The 19,383-nt window shown below is 36.8% G+C and overlaps 1 protein-coding gene across 6 annotated transcripts in view; it reads left to right on the top strand.

Moving 5' to 3' along the window:
* The first annotated feature begins 6,441 nt into the window (after positions 1 to 6,441).
* The window catches only part of LOC131681532 (T-box protein H15-like), a 135,129-nt gene continuing 122,187 nt past the window's right edge, over positions 6,442 to 19,383 (top strand). For all 6 annotated transcript variants that reach the window (XM_058962355.1, XM_058962354.1, XM_058962353.1 and 3 more), the window contains exon 1: positions 6,442 to 7,484. In XM_058962355.1, the coding sequence (XP_058818338.1) occupies positions 7,244 to 7,484 (241 nt within the window). In that variant the 5' untranslated portion in view covers positions 6,442 to 7,243. The remainder of the gene's footprint in view (positions 7,485 to 19,383) is intronic.

The raw sequence follows: 19,383 nt of genomic DNA, 5'->3' as shown, positions 1-19,383 counted from the left end.
AACTCACATGTACATCGGCAACCAAACACAAAATTCTAACCACCAACGATTCTCCTATCTTTACAAAAAACTACCGTTACCCACACCACTTCAAGGGTGACATTCAAGAACAAATACAAGAAATGCTAGACAACGGTATTATTAGACCTTCCAAAAGTCCCTACTCTTCACCAATATGGGTCGTACCAAAAAAAATGGACGCCTCAGGCAAGAGAAAGGTGAGAGTCGTAATAGACTATAGAAAAGTCAACGACGTAACTATCGACGACAGGTATCCCATGCCTCAAATCGAAGAAATCTTGGACTCCTTAGGGAAGTCCGAATACTTTACTACTATAGATTTAAAATCCGGATTCCATCAGATCGCAATGGATCCGAAACATGTAGAAAAAACAGCTTTTTCGACGGACAAAGGGCATTTTGAATTTACTAGAATGCCTTTCGGTCTCAAAAACGCTCCTGCTACCTTTCAGAGAGCAATGAATGATATTTTGGGAGACTACGTAGGGACAAAATGCTACGTATATCTAGACGACATAATCATTGTCGGATATAACTTGAATAATCACTTAGAAAATTTAGAATTAATTCTAAAACGTTTATCTGACTACAACTTAAAAATACAGTTAGATAAATGTGAATTTTTGAGAAAGCAAACAGAGTTTCTGGGACACATTATAAGTTCCGAAGGGGTAAAACCAAACCCAGGAAAAATTGAAAAAATCATTCAGTGGCCAATACCAAAAAATCAAAAGGAAATAAAACAGTTCCTTGGATTAGTCGGGTACTACAGGAGATTTATTAAAGATTTTTCAAAGATCACTCGACCAATGTCAAAATATCTAAAGAAAGAGTCAACAGTAGATGTGCAGGACTCTTCATACGTAAATGCATTCAATGCACTCAAACAAATTCTATCCACAGACCAAATACTGGCATACCCACAATTTGATCTACCTTTTATTCTTACAACAGACGCATCTGGTTACGCACTAGGTGCTGTATTGTCACAAATACAGGATAATATCGAAAGACCAATTGCATTCGCTTCCCGAACACTGTCAGATACAGAATCGCGATATGCTACCAACGAAAAAGAGGCTCTAGCCATACTATGGGCAGTAAACAAGTTTAAACCATATTTATATGGCCAAAAGTTCACACTAGTGACCGATCACAAACCTCTTACTTTCATTAAAACTTCCGATAAGAATCAAAAAATTTTACGTTGGCGCTTAGATCTAGAAAATTACGACTATGAAGATCGAAGCAAATGTAAATGAAATAAATAATGATATAATTCCCTATCTTTCAGGTCAAGAAGATCACATAGATGACGCAGAATCCACTGCCAACAACTCACCCGAATCCTTTGACTCCCAAACCATTCACTCCGCTGACGAATCAGCTGACTATTTCATTCATTTTTCTGAGCGCCCCATAAATTACTACCGAAATCAGCTCATCTTCAAAATCTCACGTCTAGATACTACAATCCGAGAAACCTTTTTTCAAAATTATCATAGGACAATAGTGTCTAAAAACAGTTTCACTAAAGAAGACGTTACACAACTTTTGAAAACCTTCCACAACGGAAAACAGACAGCCCTTATGGCTCCAGAAAACATCATTCAGATGATACAAGAATCTTATAGAGAAAATTTTAATCAGAAAGGTCATTTCGTGTTTACCAATTTAATGGTCGAAGACGTCCAGAGCGAAGAGCGACAAAATCAAATAATTGCGACCGAACATAACAGAGCACACCGCGGCATAACAGAAGTAGAAGCAAAAATCAGGAGATCATATTTTTTCCCAAATGTATACGCAAATGTTAGAAAGTTTGTAAATTCATGTGAAACATGCAATACCCATAAATATGAGAGAAAACCCTTCAACATAAAAATATCACCCAGGCCTATTACAGAAAAACCTTTAGACAGGGTCCATATGGACATATTCATTATAGACAAATGCAGTTTCTTATCCTTAATCGATTCATTTTCCAAACATTTACAAATGATAGAGCTAAAATCAAAAAACCTGGTCCACGTTCAGAAAGCGCTAGGAAAATACTTCAGTGCTTTCGGAGTTCCTCGAGAAATTGTAACCGACCACGAAACCACCTTTCAATCAATACAACTAAGAAATTTCCTAAGTCAATTAGGATCACAAATCCGTTACGCCGCCTCATCAGAATCTAATGGGCAAATAGAAAGAGCACACTCCACAATCATTGAAATATTTAATACTAATAAACAGAAATTTAGAGGTATGGGCACAAAATCAATTATAAAACTATCGGTAGCACTATACAACAACTCAGTACATTCATCCACACAGTACACCCCGAATGAAATATTATTTAATCAAAACAATATTGTTAACCCAGAAGAAATAATTAGAGATGCGCAAGAACTCTTTCTTAAGGCTAGATTTAACATGGAAAAAGCACAAAAACAAATTTTAAGTCGAAATTTAAACAAAGAAGATCCTCCAGTCATAGAAGAAGGGAAAGAAGTCTTTATAATACCAAATATACGCACAAAAACCCAAGCCAGAGCAAATAAAACAAACGCCAACGAGGTACAAGACAAAACATTCAAAAATAACCGCGGTATAAAGCGACACAAAAACAAAATAAAAAGATTCAAAAAAACATAACAAATTTCTATTTCACACCTTGATTACAGATGCTCCAATATTACATAGGAATCAGCTTGATATTCTCGACCATTTCATGCCAAGAACTAACTATTCGGAACCTACAAAATGATCTAATATTAATGCAAAAAACAACCCTCTGCCAAATCCAAACCGGAAACATTCGTATTGTTCACCCAATTAACATAACAGAAATAGAGGTCACCATCAACCTACTCACAAATTTAGTGTACCATAAGCAAAGAAAAAATAATGCTTTAATCGAACTAAGTAAACACAAAATTCGAGAATTGTATTCAAATTTTGTACAAATAAAACCAGCATCGCACCAGAGACACAGAAGGATGGACGCTATCGGCACAATGTGGAAATGGATAGCAGGCAGTCCAGATGCCGAAGACTCACGAATCATTTACTCAAACCTCAACCAACTTATCAACGAAAACAACCATCAAGTGAAGATCAACAATCAAATCGACAAAAGAATCTCAGCTCTTACAAACACAATCAATCAAATAATAGACAAACAACAAATCAACCAAATCGTCCTCGACGAACTAGACGTTATCACCACCATTATAAACATCGACACTCTCAACAAAATTATAACAAGTATTCAAGAAGCAATGCTATTTTCTAGAATTCACGTCACTAGTAACGGTATACTAACCAGCCAGGAAATTCACTTAATCAAAAACATCATCAACAATCAAGGAGTCCAACTCAATATTCCCGAGGAAGCCCTAAATTTTGTTACACCGAAACTAGTAATGAATGAAAACACTTTACTGTACATATTACATGTTCCAGAATTGGAGAAGGAAAAATCCACAATCATACGGATCTACCCCTTGAACAAAAACGGTACAGTTATAAAATCTTACCCCCAATTTCTGATCAAACAGGCAAAACGACTCTTCACCACATCAAAACCCGAAGAGTATGTCCAATTGCAAAGCTACATCAGAGAATTCAACGACTCTTGCATACACCCACTCATCATGGGAACGGAACCACTATGTCTAATGGAAACTAAAAATGAAACTACTGCACTACTAATAAGCAATAACAAAATGCTCATTACAAACGCACAAAACAATGAGCTACAGTCCGACTGTGGCCCACACAATAGAAATCTATCAGGAAACCTTGTAATATCATTCTCCAACTGCACAATAGCTTTCATGGGTCACCACTTTACATCAAAGGAAAAAATAACCGAAAACGAGACTATTCTAGGTGCCTTCCACAACCTAAACATAAAAAGCGAACTTTCCAAAAACTATGACGTTGAAAAAATAGAAAAAGCTACCTTAATAAATAGGAACAAATTAGACGAAATATCACTTCGACACGAAACAGATTGGAAATGGAAATGGAGCCTTCTTGGAGGAACCTCGTTAACATCTGTTTTATTGTTCATCACCCTCTACTTAATACTTTTCCATTTAAGAGCAATTCATATAAGAGCAACAAAGAGAAATCAACGCCGAAGATCGTCAAAACCAACGAATCAAAACAACCCATCAAGTGCCGAGGACGACACTTTTTCACCCCCCCCGATGAATTACGTAGGGACCTGGACACTGACCAGCAACGCAGACGCCTAGGTCAGCACATGAAGCCACTCACCGCCTCGTGTGGGAACATTAGTCTTGTCAGCATAATGTTCCCTTAAATACCACCTGCTAGACCAGCGTGGTTGTTCAGTATAAATGTATCTACGGTCAGGGCCGCTAAGTTTTAAGTCAATCAAGTGAAATAAAGTGCATAAAGTGAAAACAAACTTTTTTAAAACTTCGAACAGGTGGCCCAGATCAAGATTCTATATTGGCATAATTGTTCAATCAAAACGCATATTTATTCTCTAATAGGGATTTGTTTTAGGTCCATGAAACTTCAGCCTCGTTTTTCTCAGTTCGAGCTCAATGTCACTTAGGACCTTTTGAATAAGTACTCTTGAAATACTACTTTTAATCAGTGACCTGCTTCCGAGATGTTGAGTATAGTTAAACTAACAACATAACATTCGGGGATAATTGGAGTAAAACGGATGAAACCGTTAATGCATCTATGGTAGCCCGCATGCAGTTTTCTTCCAAGCTATATAGTCAGTAATAAAAATAAACAATAACAAAAAGGGGAAATAAGGCAAAAAAGGATGAAAGCATACTTTGCGCTCATTTTAAATATACGCAATCGATTTCCAAGGAATTGTTACATAAGAAGTGCACTTTTTCGATAACCGCACTTTGCGTTCTATCACGCTATTGCATAGACGCGTTTTTGATACTTTTGACTCACTGTGCGACGGTTAAAGTGAAAGCGCGTAAGTACATGTTGAACGAGTTCAATTGCGTCTTAAAGGACGATTAGAAGTACTGCAAGGTGAATTACAAGCTTCCACGTCAAGAGTTTCTCACGGCTACCACAAAAAGAAAGATTTAAGATAAATTTAAGCAGTTAAAATTTAAAAACAAACTCTTGATTTGCCAAGCGATTTGCACATGTGGGCTGCCGAGAAGCGAAATTTTTTAATTGCAAAAACGAGTTTTGCCTATTTTGAAGAAATACAGTGCTGTTGAGCTTTCTGTCACAACGGAAAAATGACCCAGGAATAGTATATCTGCAACAACGTGCAATTCGTAAAAAAATACAAAAACCCTCCAAATTCGCCAGAGTTGCGCTCAATTAGAAAATATTAAGCAATCATCAAACAGAGGTCCTCAGCTACAAGAAAACTCTGAAAATAGTTGAAATGAGAAACGATCTTAAGATAGTTTTCGTCCGGCTCGAAATGGCGATGTTTGAAATACCCTAAATCGAAACACAGGGTTCTATTATTTTCAATAATGTAATTGATTCTAAAATATTGAGAAAGGTAAAAATGGATGGAACTCACAGTTACCTCTAGCCTAGCCCATGCTCAAGCCAGTCTAAGGTGAACCCCTAACTCCTATCGGCAATCCATAATTTTTCATCAAATTAGAATCACATTCGATCCCACTTCCCACCTCTTAGATTACTGCACAATATTGATTGCGGCGCTGCACGTAAGCCAGAACGAGACCGCACGGTTAACCCAATTCAGCGCGCTCATTACAGTGTAAATGAGCAAAAGATACAAAGAGTGCACAAGCACATAAAAAAAGTCGCTCCGATTCAGAACAGTTGAGAATCTGTGAATGCACACCGTGTAGTGTCATAGCAAACCCCTACCGGACCGGTATGTGAACCCGTCATCATCGTCATCAAAACAGCCGTACGCGATAGAACGAGACGTGGTAAGCGAGAAAGCCAGAGAGAGACAGGGCTAATATGTGTTTAGCATTCGATGAAAGGTTCAAATGAGGAGTAAAACAGAGGAAGAATTAGTGAGTTATTTTTTTCTCTTTAAAAGATGATGTAGAGCGCTCACCAACACTTTTACACAGCTGGGAGATTATCCACTGGAAGTGAGTTACCGCCTTAAGAATGCCCTTCTTCCGGAGTGCCTTCAGCGACGATTGAGTGCCCGGTATGCTTTGATTCTACATTCGTACACCATTCGCAGTATGCGAATGCAGTCACTTATGTATTGGTGATGGGCGGAGCTTGCAAGCCGTCTTCCTCTCTAACTTAAAGTGCAGCAGTTCGATCGGTACTATGGATGCAACACTCGGGAATTGTGGGCACAAGTTTTATTCGCTATGCCGTAGCTGAATATGCTTCAAGTAGCCACGTTCTCCACGGCAACTTCGTGGCCAGCAGCTGTATGTACATATCCATTACGAGAGAGTGAGAGGTGGAGGTGTAGGAATGTCTGGTTTTGGTTGCACAGGACCGGAGTTTAGTTGGCACTAGTACGCCTCAAGGCTCGCACACACGTCGACGGGTTGGTTTAACGGGTGTAGGCTAAGGCGAAAATAAAGGGCTTTGCCGCGTGGATTCGCGAGCGATATTCCGCGGCTGTTTGGCTGATGTTATTGTTGTTACTGTCGCCGTTGTCTTCGCGTCCATCTGTGGTTTCCATCGTATTCGCCCCTTGGTTTCGTGCTGTGTTTTGATTTTTTTTTGCTACGGCAATTCGCGAGCGGCCATATGCATTCCGGTGCAGTTGGATCCCGGTGCTACTGGTGCACGTGAGCGTTTCGGAACGAGATCTTTTTTGTTTTCCCGTTTGTTCCCGGTCGATCCCGTCGAGTGGAAATCGTGAGAAAATAGTTTTTTATTCGTCGCTGTGCTCCGTGGATTACTTGCCGTCGTAGGGAAAATATCAAACCATTCTGTCGTGACCGTATCGGATGTGTGAAGCTGAAAACATGTTATGATCTAGTGTGTAGCAGTGAGAAGATTTGAAAAAAAAGCAAACAAACAAAAAGTCGTCAGTTGAGAATACCAAGCATAGCAGGCTTGGAGAAGGGACGCACAAAACAGTCTCAAAATTGATACCTCAAATCCCCTCCGTCTGAGTGGTGGTGTCGCTGGAGGAGGCCGGATTGTTCCGAGTGTTGTTACTGTTGCCACTGGTGCTGGTGCCGCCGACAGTCGAGTGAGCACCGATACGAGTGAATTTCGACGCAGGCTGGCTACGGCCGCTATGCTACTGGGAACACAAAATCCGGCGGCAATGGCAGCCGCAGCGGCCGCAGCAGCTGCCCTGGCCGCTTCCAAAGGTTCGGATGGATCCGGTTCCGGAACCGGTAGTGGTGCGACGGATTTTTCGATAGCAGCCATAATGGCGCGAGGAGCCGCTGCAGCGGCTGCATCCGCCAGTGTCAGAGCAAACGGCAGTACCGGCGGTGGAAGTTCCAGCCGGGAGCCCTCGGAGAGAAGTCTGAGTAAGTCGCGATTTTGGATTATTAGTTGGTTGGCAGATAAATTGAACAAGTGATTCTGTTTTGGAAAATCAAGCGAACGGAATTGCCCACTTCAAGAAAAAAAATATATCACAGACCAGCATTTGAGCTAATAATTTCAAATATTCTGAGCAGAGAATTGAGTGATGAACCTAATTTTCTGATAGCATCACATCAAGTTAGAGTCGGGTAGTAAAGAATTTTTTTTATGAAGCTTACTTCATATCTTTCGATTCAATTCATCCTGAGTACAAGGAATAATGGAATTGAAAGATATGAAGTAAACCTCAAAAATATACGGCAAATAATAAAAGCATTACATGATTATAAATCTCTTCATGTATTTTCATATTTGACTAATAATATTATTTTATTCATACTATCGAATTTTAACCTCTACTGAGTTATTGAACTTTTTCTGTAATTGACTTGTTTGCTTTAACCCTAGAACGGTTTTGTATGGTACATTTGTACCCCAGAACTATTTGCAATCCCCGTTATTCTGTTGTGGTTTATTTTAATTGCAAGCTGCAAGTCATCTTTGTCATAAATCAATTTGATTAACTTGATGGTGCCCGCTTAAAGTTTGTCTGGGGTACAAAAGTACCCTACAAAACCATTTTAATTAGTGTTTTGTCTTGAGAACATAATTCGGAAAATTTATTATATCTTTTTATAAAAGCAAAATATCGATACATAGCAAGCGAGAAACTTATGTAAAATTGTATCAGATTCAACATTGTTTAAAAATAGAATCTTATAGTTGATATAATAAAGTTACTATAGTAAAACAACTGGAAAATGCGTTTGGATCGTTATCGTAATTTTTGCGTTTGCGGATGAAAGAGTCAAAACACATTCATGAATATGATTTGTATGTGATATGCCCCACGCACCACTCGATTCGTCATCTCCTGTAGCTCAGGCTCTGGAACATACTTACTTTATACACACATGCAATTCAGGTATCGGCGTTTGGTGTTCAAAAAAGTATCGGAATAAATACGCTTTTTGACCGGTTTTTGAAAAATTTACTACTTGTTCAAAAGGAAATTTATTAATCCTCACAACACCGTATAGATTGTCAAAATCGGTTAGCAACTACCAGAGCTATGGCAACATCAAGAAAAAAGGGAATTTTGACACATTTTAACCCTCAAACAGGCAAGCCAAAATTGTGACTTCAAGAAGTATCGCTCATAAGACCCAATGAAATCAAAAGCCTCTTTTATGTTGTTTTATCATTGAAAGCATCGAAAGCCCGATAACGCTCGATCATTTGTATTTTAAATTACAAGTCCAGTGAAACTAGAGAACTGCAACTGGCCGGGCCTCTCCGACCCTGTGCCTTTTTGAGGGTTAAAGACTTGTTCTATACAAAAATGTAACATTGTGAATATTTTTGAACAGGCAGAGAATAAAAATTAGGCATATTAGAGCGTTTTTAGTTCTGGGGTACGAATGTACCCCAAAAAAAGGTTTACGTATAGAAAAGTCACGGAACCGTTGTAGGGTTAAACTACCACTTACTCCAAAAGTATACTATGCATTTTCATTATTTTAGTTGTTTTAGGAACCTGGGATATTATATGTTCTTTTTACCTGGGTAACTGTTTCTTCATTGAGAAGACGAATGTTCAAGTTGAAAGGGAAGATCTTGCTTAAATTCTCAACTTGTGACATCCATGTGGATACCTTGGCTGGATTTGGGAGACGAGTATGTACTGGCGGTGGTCAGCTTTTTTCGTCCGCGTCCCTTATGCATCTATTTTTATAAGATGATTAATCAACATTGCTATACTATTAAAAATAAATCACGTTGGTTATGAAAGTAATCAATGGGTGTACCCCATTAGGCATAAATACGTTAGGCATAATGGACGTAAGGCATAATGGACGTTAGGCATAATATACGTTAGGCATAATGAACGTTAGGCATAATATACGATTGTCATAATGGACGTTAGGCATAAATTATTGAGAAAGTAAATTTTTGGCGGTGATGGCCTAGAATAATAAAGCGTAAATGTTTGAACTTTTTAGATGTGGTAGAATTAGGGGAGAGAGGGTAACAATGAAACACATTTTTTCTACAATTTAATTTTGATGATAATACTTGTTATTTGTGTAATCAAAAGTGATACATAGTGCCACTCTGTTGTTAACTAATACATATATTTTTTCCAGCTGGTAAAATTCACGGGAAATAACATTTTTTGGATAATAAACAGTCGGTGGTAAAACGTATCAGTGTGCCCCATGGGTAGGAACTATGAAACACGATGTCGTCTATAGTGAAATATTCTACTTATAAATTTTATTCTTTTGTTTTGACGAAGAATGATCCTAACGCTTTGAATTAAAGTTATATTGAGGCGAAAATCGTTTGTTTACGAAAGAATCCACTATAACATCGCGTAACATTGAACCACCATATATACATATCAGCTGCAATCCTGAAATAAGAGACAATTTCTACAAAACTTGCCCAAATTTACTAATTTTGCACTATATGAGTAGTATTTACTGTTGAAAATCGGAACCCATTCACATTTTGAGACAGACCACAAAAACAAAAAATTATCACTGTTCCCCATACGCCTTCGTTCCACAGTTACCCAATGGGTCTATTCATGAAAATTGTGAAATTACACAGAACCATGAGAAGTTACCAAAAAAATTTGTTCGCGGCATATGTTGAGCATAAAATTTGCTATAAATAGCAATAGACTAAACATTTATTCAATGAATGGTAACTCATAAAGATGGTATAATGTTTTTCATTGCAAATTTACTCTGGCTATCACAAAACAAACAAATATCCATTAAAAGAGATACAGTTATCAGATCTCTTCCAAAATATAGCAACACGAGTAAAGAATTAGAAATCGTGAAATATGAGAGAATGAGACGATTCTGATCATGCATTATGATTTTATTGCGAATGTTTCATAGTTCCTGCTGATCCACTGTTACCCTCTCTCCCCTACTCTGGAAGCTGATCAAACTCGATCAACATTTTATTCTACCATAAATACTTGAAAAAATCTGAACTCAAATAAAAGAAGAAGACCGAATGTGTGGTATGCAGAAACTCAGCTTGCGTTAATTTCTCTACGTACAACCTATAAATTTCAAATAACTAAAATAGCAATTTTCTTTAGACTGATATGAACACTGAAGAAGACTACAAGTAATAGTTGAAATACTAGTGTCTGATTGATGGTGAAAAACAATTGTTTTTCATTATTTTTAAAATAGTGAAATTAAACGGAAGACATCTGTCTTAAGAAGATTAATTGTGACATTCCGCCAAGTCGCTCAAAAAGGCTTGATTTTTGTAAAAAAATGTAATTCAACTTGTGTTCTATTTTTTTGATAGTACAGTAGAATTCCGTTTTTGGCAGCAATATGTTTTTTCAGTTGCCAAAACTGAAACCGTGCCAAAAATGAAACCTTACCTTAAAAACTTCTATTTTTAATTTGTGACATCACAAACTTTACAAGAACATTAATTATATTAGAATATGTGAAAAAATCAGCTAATTTAATTTTACACGCTTTGACCGCCCCCATAAAATATAGTAAATATGACTCCTTTGTTTGTAAATAAAGTCAAAAGTGATATGCAATATTATAACAAAATGTGTATTGAGCATTTTTTAAAAGATTTATTATGAACAAAAACAATGTTGCCAAAAGTGGAACTTTTTTGTTGCCAAAAACGGAGCGTGCCAAAAACGGAATCTTGCTGTACTCCGAACGAACTGTCTTTCGCTTTTTCAAATAAAAAAATCACGAACTTAGCTCATTTTATCGTCACAACTTTGTATATTACCCCTCAAGGTATGAACAACGCACATAACTTAGATTAGCTCTTATATACATTTATGGTGCAACTGTCCAAGAAGAAAATATGTGCTCTTCAAGAACAGCTCATGAAAGAAAGAATGATGCATTTTATTATTTATTCAACGAATATAAGAATATTACTACTTCAATATTGATTATCTCCTATATTATAAAGTTCAATGATTATATTCCTGAGGCCATCAAAATAGAACTACGAAAATTGTTTGATACGAGAGAGAGTTTATTTGTGTACCGTGACGAGGTGCCGAAACGAAAATGGTATCGTCACAATCGTAAAATCTGTAGCCTTAGGCTGATGCTGTACAACACTTAATGTTTGTTCATTATTTGGTATTTTTAAATATTTGGATATTGGTATTGTATTGGTTATACATATAATAGGCTTGAAATGTGCTTGTACCAAACTGTTGACTTAAATAAAGGGATACTATCTTCATCTCGTCCACGGGAAAAATATAAAAAAATCTATAGTTGCAAGTGATAAATATGTCGTATGGTATTTTTCATTTTGGAGTCTCGTTAAACTCGAAAAACAAGTGTAGGATGGATATCTCTATAATAACGAAAGCCTTGCGATTACTTTTATATTTTTGTGAATTATGCCTATCGTCCATTATGCCTAACGTCCATTATTCCTAATGTACTTATGCCAAACGTATGTATGCCTAACGTATTTATGCCAAACGTCGCGCACCCGTAATAAATAAGTAGTCTTCATTTTATAATGTTCCGAATTGCATATATTTTGTCATATACAATTTAAAATGTTCTTAGATTTATGGTATTGTAAGGGAACACGTATTCATTCATGCCAATCGAGCTAACATTTCTTTGGTCTGAGCAAACAAATTTCTTTGTTTGTTTAGTGTTTAGTTGACCAACTAGCGAACTAATCCTGTAGGCATTTAATGTGCGTGGGGAATACGCATGGTCTTGTCTGGGTGGAATGACGACTGTTAAACCAGGTATGAGGGTTGAGAATTGACAGTTGACGAGAAGAATAGTAAGCCAGTTACTAATTTTCAGAAGTCATATCAGCACGAAAAACAAATGTTTTATCGTTATATATCATCTTATCTTTAGCCCATTAAATCATCAACCAATTGAATTAACTGTTAATTTTCATATACATTTTGGAGTAGTACATGCACTATATTATCGATTGTCTTGTTGACCATATTTCTTCACGAGTGTAAAAATATTATAGCTTGAACAGTGACCTAAATGGTGGCAAGTTAGTTTTCTTTAGTTCTTATTTGTCCAATCTCTTTTGAGTAATACATATATAGAACAAAACATTTTTCAGATCGTACTCGGTAAAAATGCATATAAAGTTAAATTACAATGTACCGTCGTGCGGGGTATCTTTGCGCACTTTTTATCATTTTTTCAATTTTGACGAATTATAACTTCTTTAATAATCGATGGATTTGTATCATATCAGCACAGATTTATCGTCAGCGTGTATGTATTATTTATGCCAAATATGAGCAGAATTGGTTCACACATAAAAACTTTGTTCATATAGCGTTTAAAAATCTTTTATGTGGTCTAGCTGGGGGCTACTTTGCACACTTTTTGAATTGGATGTAAATTAAAAATTAACCTATTTTATTTACTTTTATTGAAATATCATTAGTTTATACTGATATCAGAGGCTTTTTCAACAATAAAACATCACCCATTTAAAGGATGGGCACAGCGTAGTTGGTAAATCGAATACCTTGTTCGCAGGTTCGAATCCCAACCCCGCACATAGGGTTAGAGATTTTTCTTAAGAGATTTTTATAATCCGAAGATGTGAATGACCTTAACCTATATAATCGAAATAAATAAAAAAAAACGCTTTTAATCCACCTAACAGTGTGATGAGACATTTCTTATAGCTCTTATCACTCTCTTCGGATATTATATCGTTTGAGAACATTTAGAACTTGATGCTTCGCGATGTTTTTGATAACACATACTACATGGGATAGTGGCAGGACTCAGAGAATCGCTCAAATCAGCATAGGACAACATCAGTGCTAGAAATCTCAAACCAAATCAATGGGGAAGCGAAAAAATGGCCCATAAAATAGACACACCAACGAATTATTGTTAATGCTCTGTTAATAAAAGTCAGTTGTGTGTATTCCCTCCGACCGGTTGTTTGTCAGCTGAGCTGCTTTCGCTTTTTCGTGGAAAATAGTCGCGCGATCGATTTCCATATCGTATTTTGCTGCCATTCGCTTTTATCAGTTATAGTGCACTGTTTTCGGATCGTACATTTTACATCGCTGGTGATATTATAGATAAAAAGCCGATTTTTCACCCGATTAAACGAACTATCCGTTTGTTCTATCTTTCGGTGCTACCGCTTTTATACAGTCGAAAACAAAAGAACGTTATTCTTCATCATACCAGCTGTATCGAACAAGAGAAAGTCGTGCTGATTGAAGATGTTTTGCTGCGAATGTGACTTGCCTATCATGCCTGGAGGGGTAACCATTTCTTGTGATGGATTTTGTTAGGATAATTATCATGCAGAATGTGCTGTGCTGTCTACTGCAGAGGTCACCTGCTGCAACAGGTACAAGAATATCTGGTGGATGTGTACCCCGTGTACGACGATCATGGACGGCGTTCGCAAGATGCAGGCTTTTCGAGATAAACGCGAGGCGATCACCGATGCTACTTCATTTACCCCTGCTCATGCGGCTACTGTTGCTGTCGATGTGAATACTGAGTGAATCAATTACCGAAATGGCTGTATCTCGTTTTTCTTTGGCGGAAACAAGTTCACCTCTAGCTCAATCAATCCCGCAAATGTCGTCCACTCGATTGAAACAAGGGTGTAGGGTTGCTGGTTCTTTGGAGTCAAGTAATTCTACAAATCTTTGTTGGCTATTCTTTACGCGTGTCAAGAACACAGTGAGTGAGAAAGATATTGCTACTCTGGTCGCAGAATCACTCGGAACTAGTGCTGCAATTGTGAAGAAGCTCGTACCTGAATGGAAGGACGAGTCATTAATGCCGTTCATTTCATTCAAAGTAGGAATTGACGCAAGGCTAAGAAAAATAGCACTATCTCCATCAACATGGCCATTAGGACTCTGTTTCCGACAATTTCACGAAAAGTTTGACATTTGGGAGCCCCCACAGCGCTGAATTTGTAATTAAATTTTGTTTGGAATACTGTATTGTTACCTTCGCTTGTTGCTCGATTGTCTGTGTTGTTATGTATTGTTACTGTACATGTTAAATAATTTTAAGTAACAGTCTGTATGGCAGAATTAGCCAAAGACGAAGGAATAAATAAATAATATATCTAAATTGTGGTGGGAAAACTGAATTTTCCTAAAGGGGTTATATATTGTACTGAGCCAAAAAAATCGAATTTTTTTTTTGAATCGATTTGAAGTTTATACTTTACTCAAATTTCCAACGCGACTGAGAACTAAGAAATCAACGCTTTTTCTTGAAAAAAGCGATACTAGTAGTGACACCATTCAAATAAAATCAACAGTGAATATTTCCAGTCTTGGTTTTATTTCCCATTTAAGAACTATTGTGTTTTTTACAACTTAGATTGCATGATGCAGTGATCGAAATCCAAAACTTCATGAAGTATTTGAAATTATTAAAATAAAATTTGTGTTTGCTATTGAAATTGACAAAATGATAGTATCGCCCCTTTGGCGATTGTTTACTTTTTCGGTCCCACCTATCAGCATTAAATGATCGCCCTTACGTTTTTTTACAATACCAATTTTACAATTGGTGGGGGTTTGGTAAAAATCGATCTTACTGCCCAAACGGCATAATTCCGAAACCGTAATTTTTGAAGTTTTAAAATTATGCAGAATTAATTTTTCAGAAAATAGTAACAGAGTTCGTGTCTTTAGCGAATTTGTTGAGACTTTATTGTAGTCATGAATATTAACCTGAGAAAATTCACCATAAATACTTCTTGGACGATATACCGTCAAAATTATTTTGTCAAATGATGCGCTGTTTAACGTTTGTAAAACTCATTGAAGATACTAAACCTCATACAACAAAAATCAAATGCTCATCAAAATCGATCAGAACCTTTTTCATAAATTTCTCTCTACATTTGGAAAGTGTTATCCTCGTTATTAATCATATTACGTTTTCGTCTCAACTCGACGCATTCCCAAAATAAAAACCTGTTTTAATCCACCTAGTGGTGCAATTGTGCTTTCTCATTTGTCCAGACTACGATTCCATGGCTGGTTATGTTCAATACAATGGTGGAAATGAATATTACATGTTCAGTACGATTTGCACATACATACAATGGATCGACAGCCACGATCTTGAGATACTATGTGATACTGAAACATCGCTTGAAACCAGCGGCGGATCATGGAGAAAGATCCGGGAGGTCCAGGTCCTGCCGAAAAATTTTCAACTAAGAAATTTTAAACTAGTTTTGATTTTAAAGTAGCAACCCCTCAATGCATACTCCCTCCGGGCCGGTATGATTGACGATTTTTAGAGTGATTGCATAACCTTTCTATATGAGAAAGGCAAAAATGTACCAAAGTCCAAAAAAGTCAATTTTTGTCAAACATCTCAATGTTTCATGCATTTTAAAGTCATTTGGCATCAAAAATACAAATTTGATTTTGAAAATTTTTCATTTCAGTTTATATGGGAATTTGCTGTGTGATTGCACTCTTCAACTCGTAGCTCCGGAACCGGAAGTCCAATCAATAAAAAATTCAATAGCAGGGGAAGGTTGTACCTTTCATTTGAGACTAACTTTGTGCAAATCGGTCCAGCCATCTCTGAGAGACAGAGGTCACATTTTTTCCACATTCACACATACACACACATACATACACACAGACATTTTCCGATCTCGACGAACTCAGTCGATTGGCATATGACACTCGGCCCTCCGGGTCGGGATTAGATTGACGAATTTTAGAGTGAATGAGAAAGGCAAAAACATTTTTAGCCAATGTTGAAAGTTATGCATTTTTTTGGTGAGCAGTTCTATGTTTCATAGACATTAAATCAATTTTAACTTCGCTTCCTATTAAATAAAGACCCTTATTACAGTATATCTCTACAAAAACGAGATCAATTTGAAAATAAATCTGAGGATTATGATTGATTACAGAACTCTGGAATTTTCTATTGGAATGTTTTCAGGCAGGAATTTGATATTGATGCTATTAGACAACTGTGAAATCAAGACCAATAGATCAGTTACATATCAGGAACCATTCCGACAATTTATCAAAAGTCCTCATGATCTGCATCAATAAATTTTCAACTTCAATCAATTTTTTTTTGGGTGTGGAGGTGGGGGGTGTGGGGGGGGTTGTATTGTGTTAAACCCCAAAACCTTCTCTTGGCTACGCCGTTGCTCGGAATTATTTATTTCGCTTTTTATTTTCCGATATGTTTCAGATCGAATTGCAGTCAGAAGGTTCGCACAAATGAACATTTTTGTACTGATAAGTTAACAAGTTCCGTCCAGACAACTTGGAAGTGTTCGGTGATTATTTCTAGCGGTTGTAGATAGTAAAATGAAATACAAAATTCGTTTTATCGAAATAATGTTTAGCTTATTTCAATGGATTATTACTATATTGAACAATAAATAGGCGACAAAGAGTAATCAACAAACAACAAGCCATAACTTTTAAAGTATTCAAAATAGATATTTAAAGTCTTTAGTAAAGTTATTCGCAAAAGTAAGAGCTACAAATTTGCTGAAGACATCATTTCGATATAATCACTTCCAAGAAAATTTGTGAAAATATCTCACTCATAGGGGGATTAATCAGCAAAAGCACAATACCAAAAGAAAGGGCATATTACCTCCATTAAATTCTCCAAAGATACTATCGACCTAAAATAAGCCGTTTTGGCGTTAATAATAGATTACATGTTTTTGGTCATATTTCTGGCAAAGGGAAATGATAAAAATCTTTCGTCCGCATTTAATGTCAAATATCTCTTATTCTGTTTTTGCACGCACTTTTTTTGCACGGTTTTTTTTTGCACGACTTTTTTTGCACGGTTTTGCAAAATAATACGATTTTTATGTATAAAATACCTATTTCGATATACAAGTTTAATGATTTGATCATCCCGTGAAAAAAAAAACCGTGCAAAAAAAATCCGTGCTATTTCGAGAAACCGTGTAAAAAAAATCCGTGTTATTTCGAGAATCCGTGCAAAAAAAATCCGTGTTATTTTGAGAAACCGTGCAAAAAAAATCCGTGTTATTTCGAGAAACCGTGCAAAAAAAATCCGTGTTATTTCGAGAAACCGGGCAAAAAAAATTAATGGGCATTTAGTAACGGCAGATGAAAATAAATGGCATTTGCAATGCAAATGGGGATGATCTGCCAATGTGTAAAAATCGCGTATTTTTCAATTTTAGGAAATGAGTTGTTATTCAAAATTCAAGTTATGGTAGTTGAAAATCAATAATGTTGGGCAATGGTTTTTCTAGGATTGTATGCTTTTTAGATATCATCAAATAATATTCCGATTCATATATCACATCGCATTGGCAATGGAGCAATTGGTATATGGCCAAGTGTAGTGCCACTACACAAAGTATATTAATTTTGCTTGTTCAGTTTGATAAGCTAGAAACTGATAGCGGAGATTTTAATATGCAGGGATACGCAATACGTATTGTTTGGTCTGAGTAGATAACGACTGATGTTTCTTTTTACCAACCCATTAGTGATCTCTGATTAAATAGAGCTTTCAAAGAGTTAGGGACAGGCACAAGTCTATTTTTTTTACTGAGATGGGACAAGTTGGTGCTGGACCTGTGGCTTTCGTCTGGTATGATCAATTATTATTGGTACGGATGTGTTCATGACTGGTGTGTGGATGAGTGGTCCTACTTACAAGTGAACTGATCACATCGCTTGGGTGGAGATATATGTGAATTCTGGTAGCTGTCGAGCTTGGATATGTTAGCTGGTTCCAAGAAGATGTGCAGGACTGGCACCTACGAGAATGTTGATTGTTTCACTCGAGCTTTGGTTCTTGGAAATAACAAATCGCTTTCTCGGTGTGATATGTTCGAGTTGAATGCTCAGTGGTATAAATGTGCATTCGGTTCGTGCAGATTGAGTCGTTTGGAGGATTGGTGGTCTCCGAGAGCAGATGCGAATAACTCTGAAGTATCCAATAAAGGGAGATTGTATCTGTGGAACTGAAAAATATTGTCACTACTCTAGCTTATTGGTACATCATAACAACTACCAATATCGACTATTTAGAACAGAGATTTTCAAATTCTGTTATAAGATCGAGAAGAAATATAGCACAGTTGTAGTGAATAAAGTATTTGCGAATAAGGGCCAATACTGCGGGCATCTTTTATCATATTTATTAATAGTCGATTGATCCGCTTCAGACCTAGGAGACGAAAGAAAAGAATAGGTGCAAGACAAAAGGCGGTTCTAATTCTAAATTGGTTTAGTATAGATACAGACGACTCAAACGCACTGACAGGAGAAAATTTTTCAGAATTAGACAAATTAGAGGACATCACACTTTTTGAGACTTACATGCACAAAACTTTATCGTCCTCCTAAAGATCGGTGTTTAATTGGCAGATAGTCGCCATTTCGTACGATTTTGCAAAGTTTGCCTCGCGGGACGGACCGATATCCACCCAGGCACAGGTTGCAGTCGTTAAAAAAACTAGATTCGCTAAGTGTAAAGTAGCGAATTTTCAGCTTTGCAGGAAATAATTTTTCACCAAAGTGCAGTTTTGGAAATTTTAATTGCAAAGAAGGGGTCTGTCAACATTGCAAAATGGCAATTGCTGCCTCTTATCAGGAAAGAGTATTTAATTAAGTAAAAGCCAATCAATAGGCCGTTGAAAATTGACAATTTCTGACATTTCAATTGCGCAAGTGAGTCTTTGTATCACAATGATTTTTTTTTTACTTTTCATGAAAATTCTTTTAATGAGAAGATAACCATTTACATGAAGAAATCGCAAAAAATGACA

This window comes from Topomyia yanbarensis, chromosome 2 (genome assembly GCF_030247195.1).
Source record: "Topomyia yanbarensis strain Yona2022 chromosome 2, ASM3024719v1, whole genome shotgun sequence".
NCBI classification, from domain to species: Eukaryota; Metazoa; Arthropoda; class Insecta; order Diptera; family Culicidae; genus Topomyia; species Topomyia yanbarensis.
The sequence above is the reverse complement of the archived record's forward strand: the minus strand, read 5'-3'. Positions and strand labels throughout refer to the sequence as shown.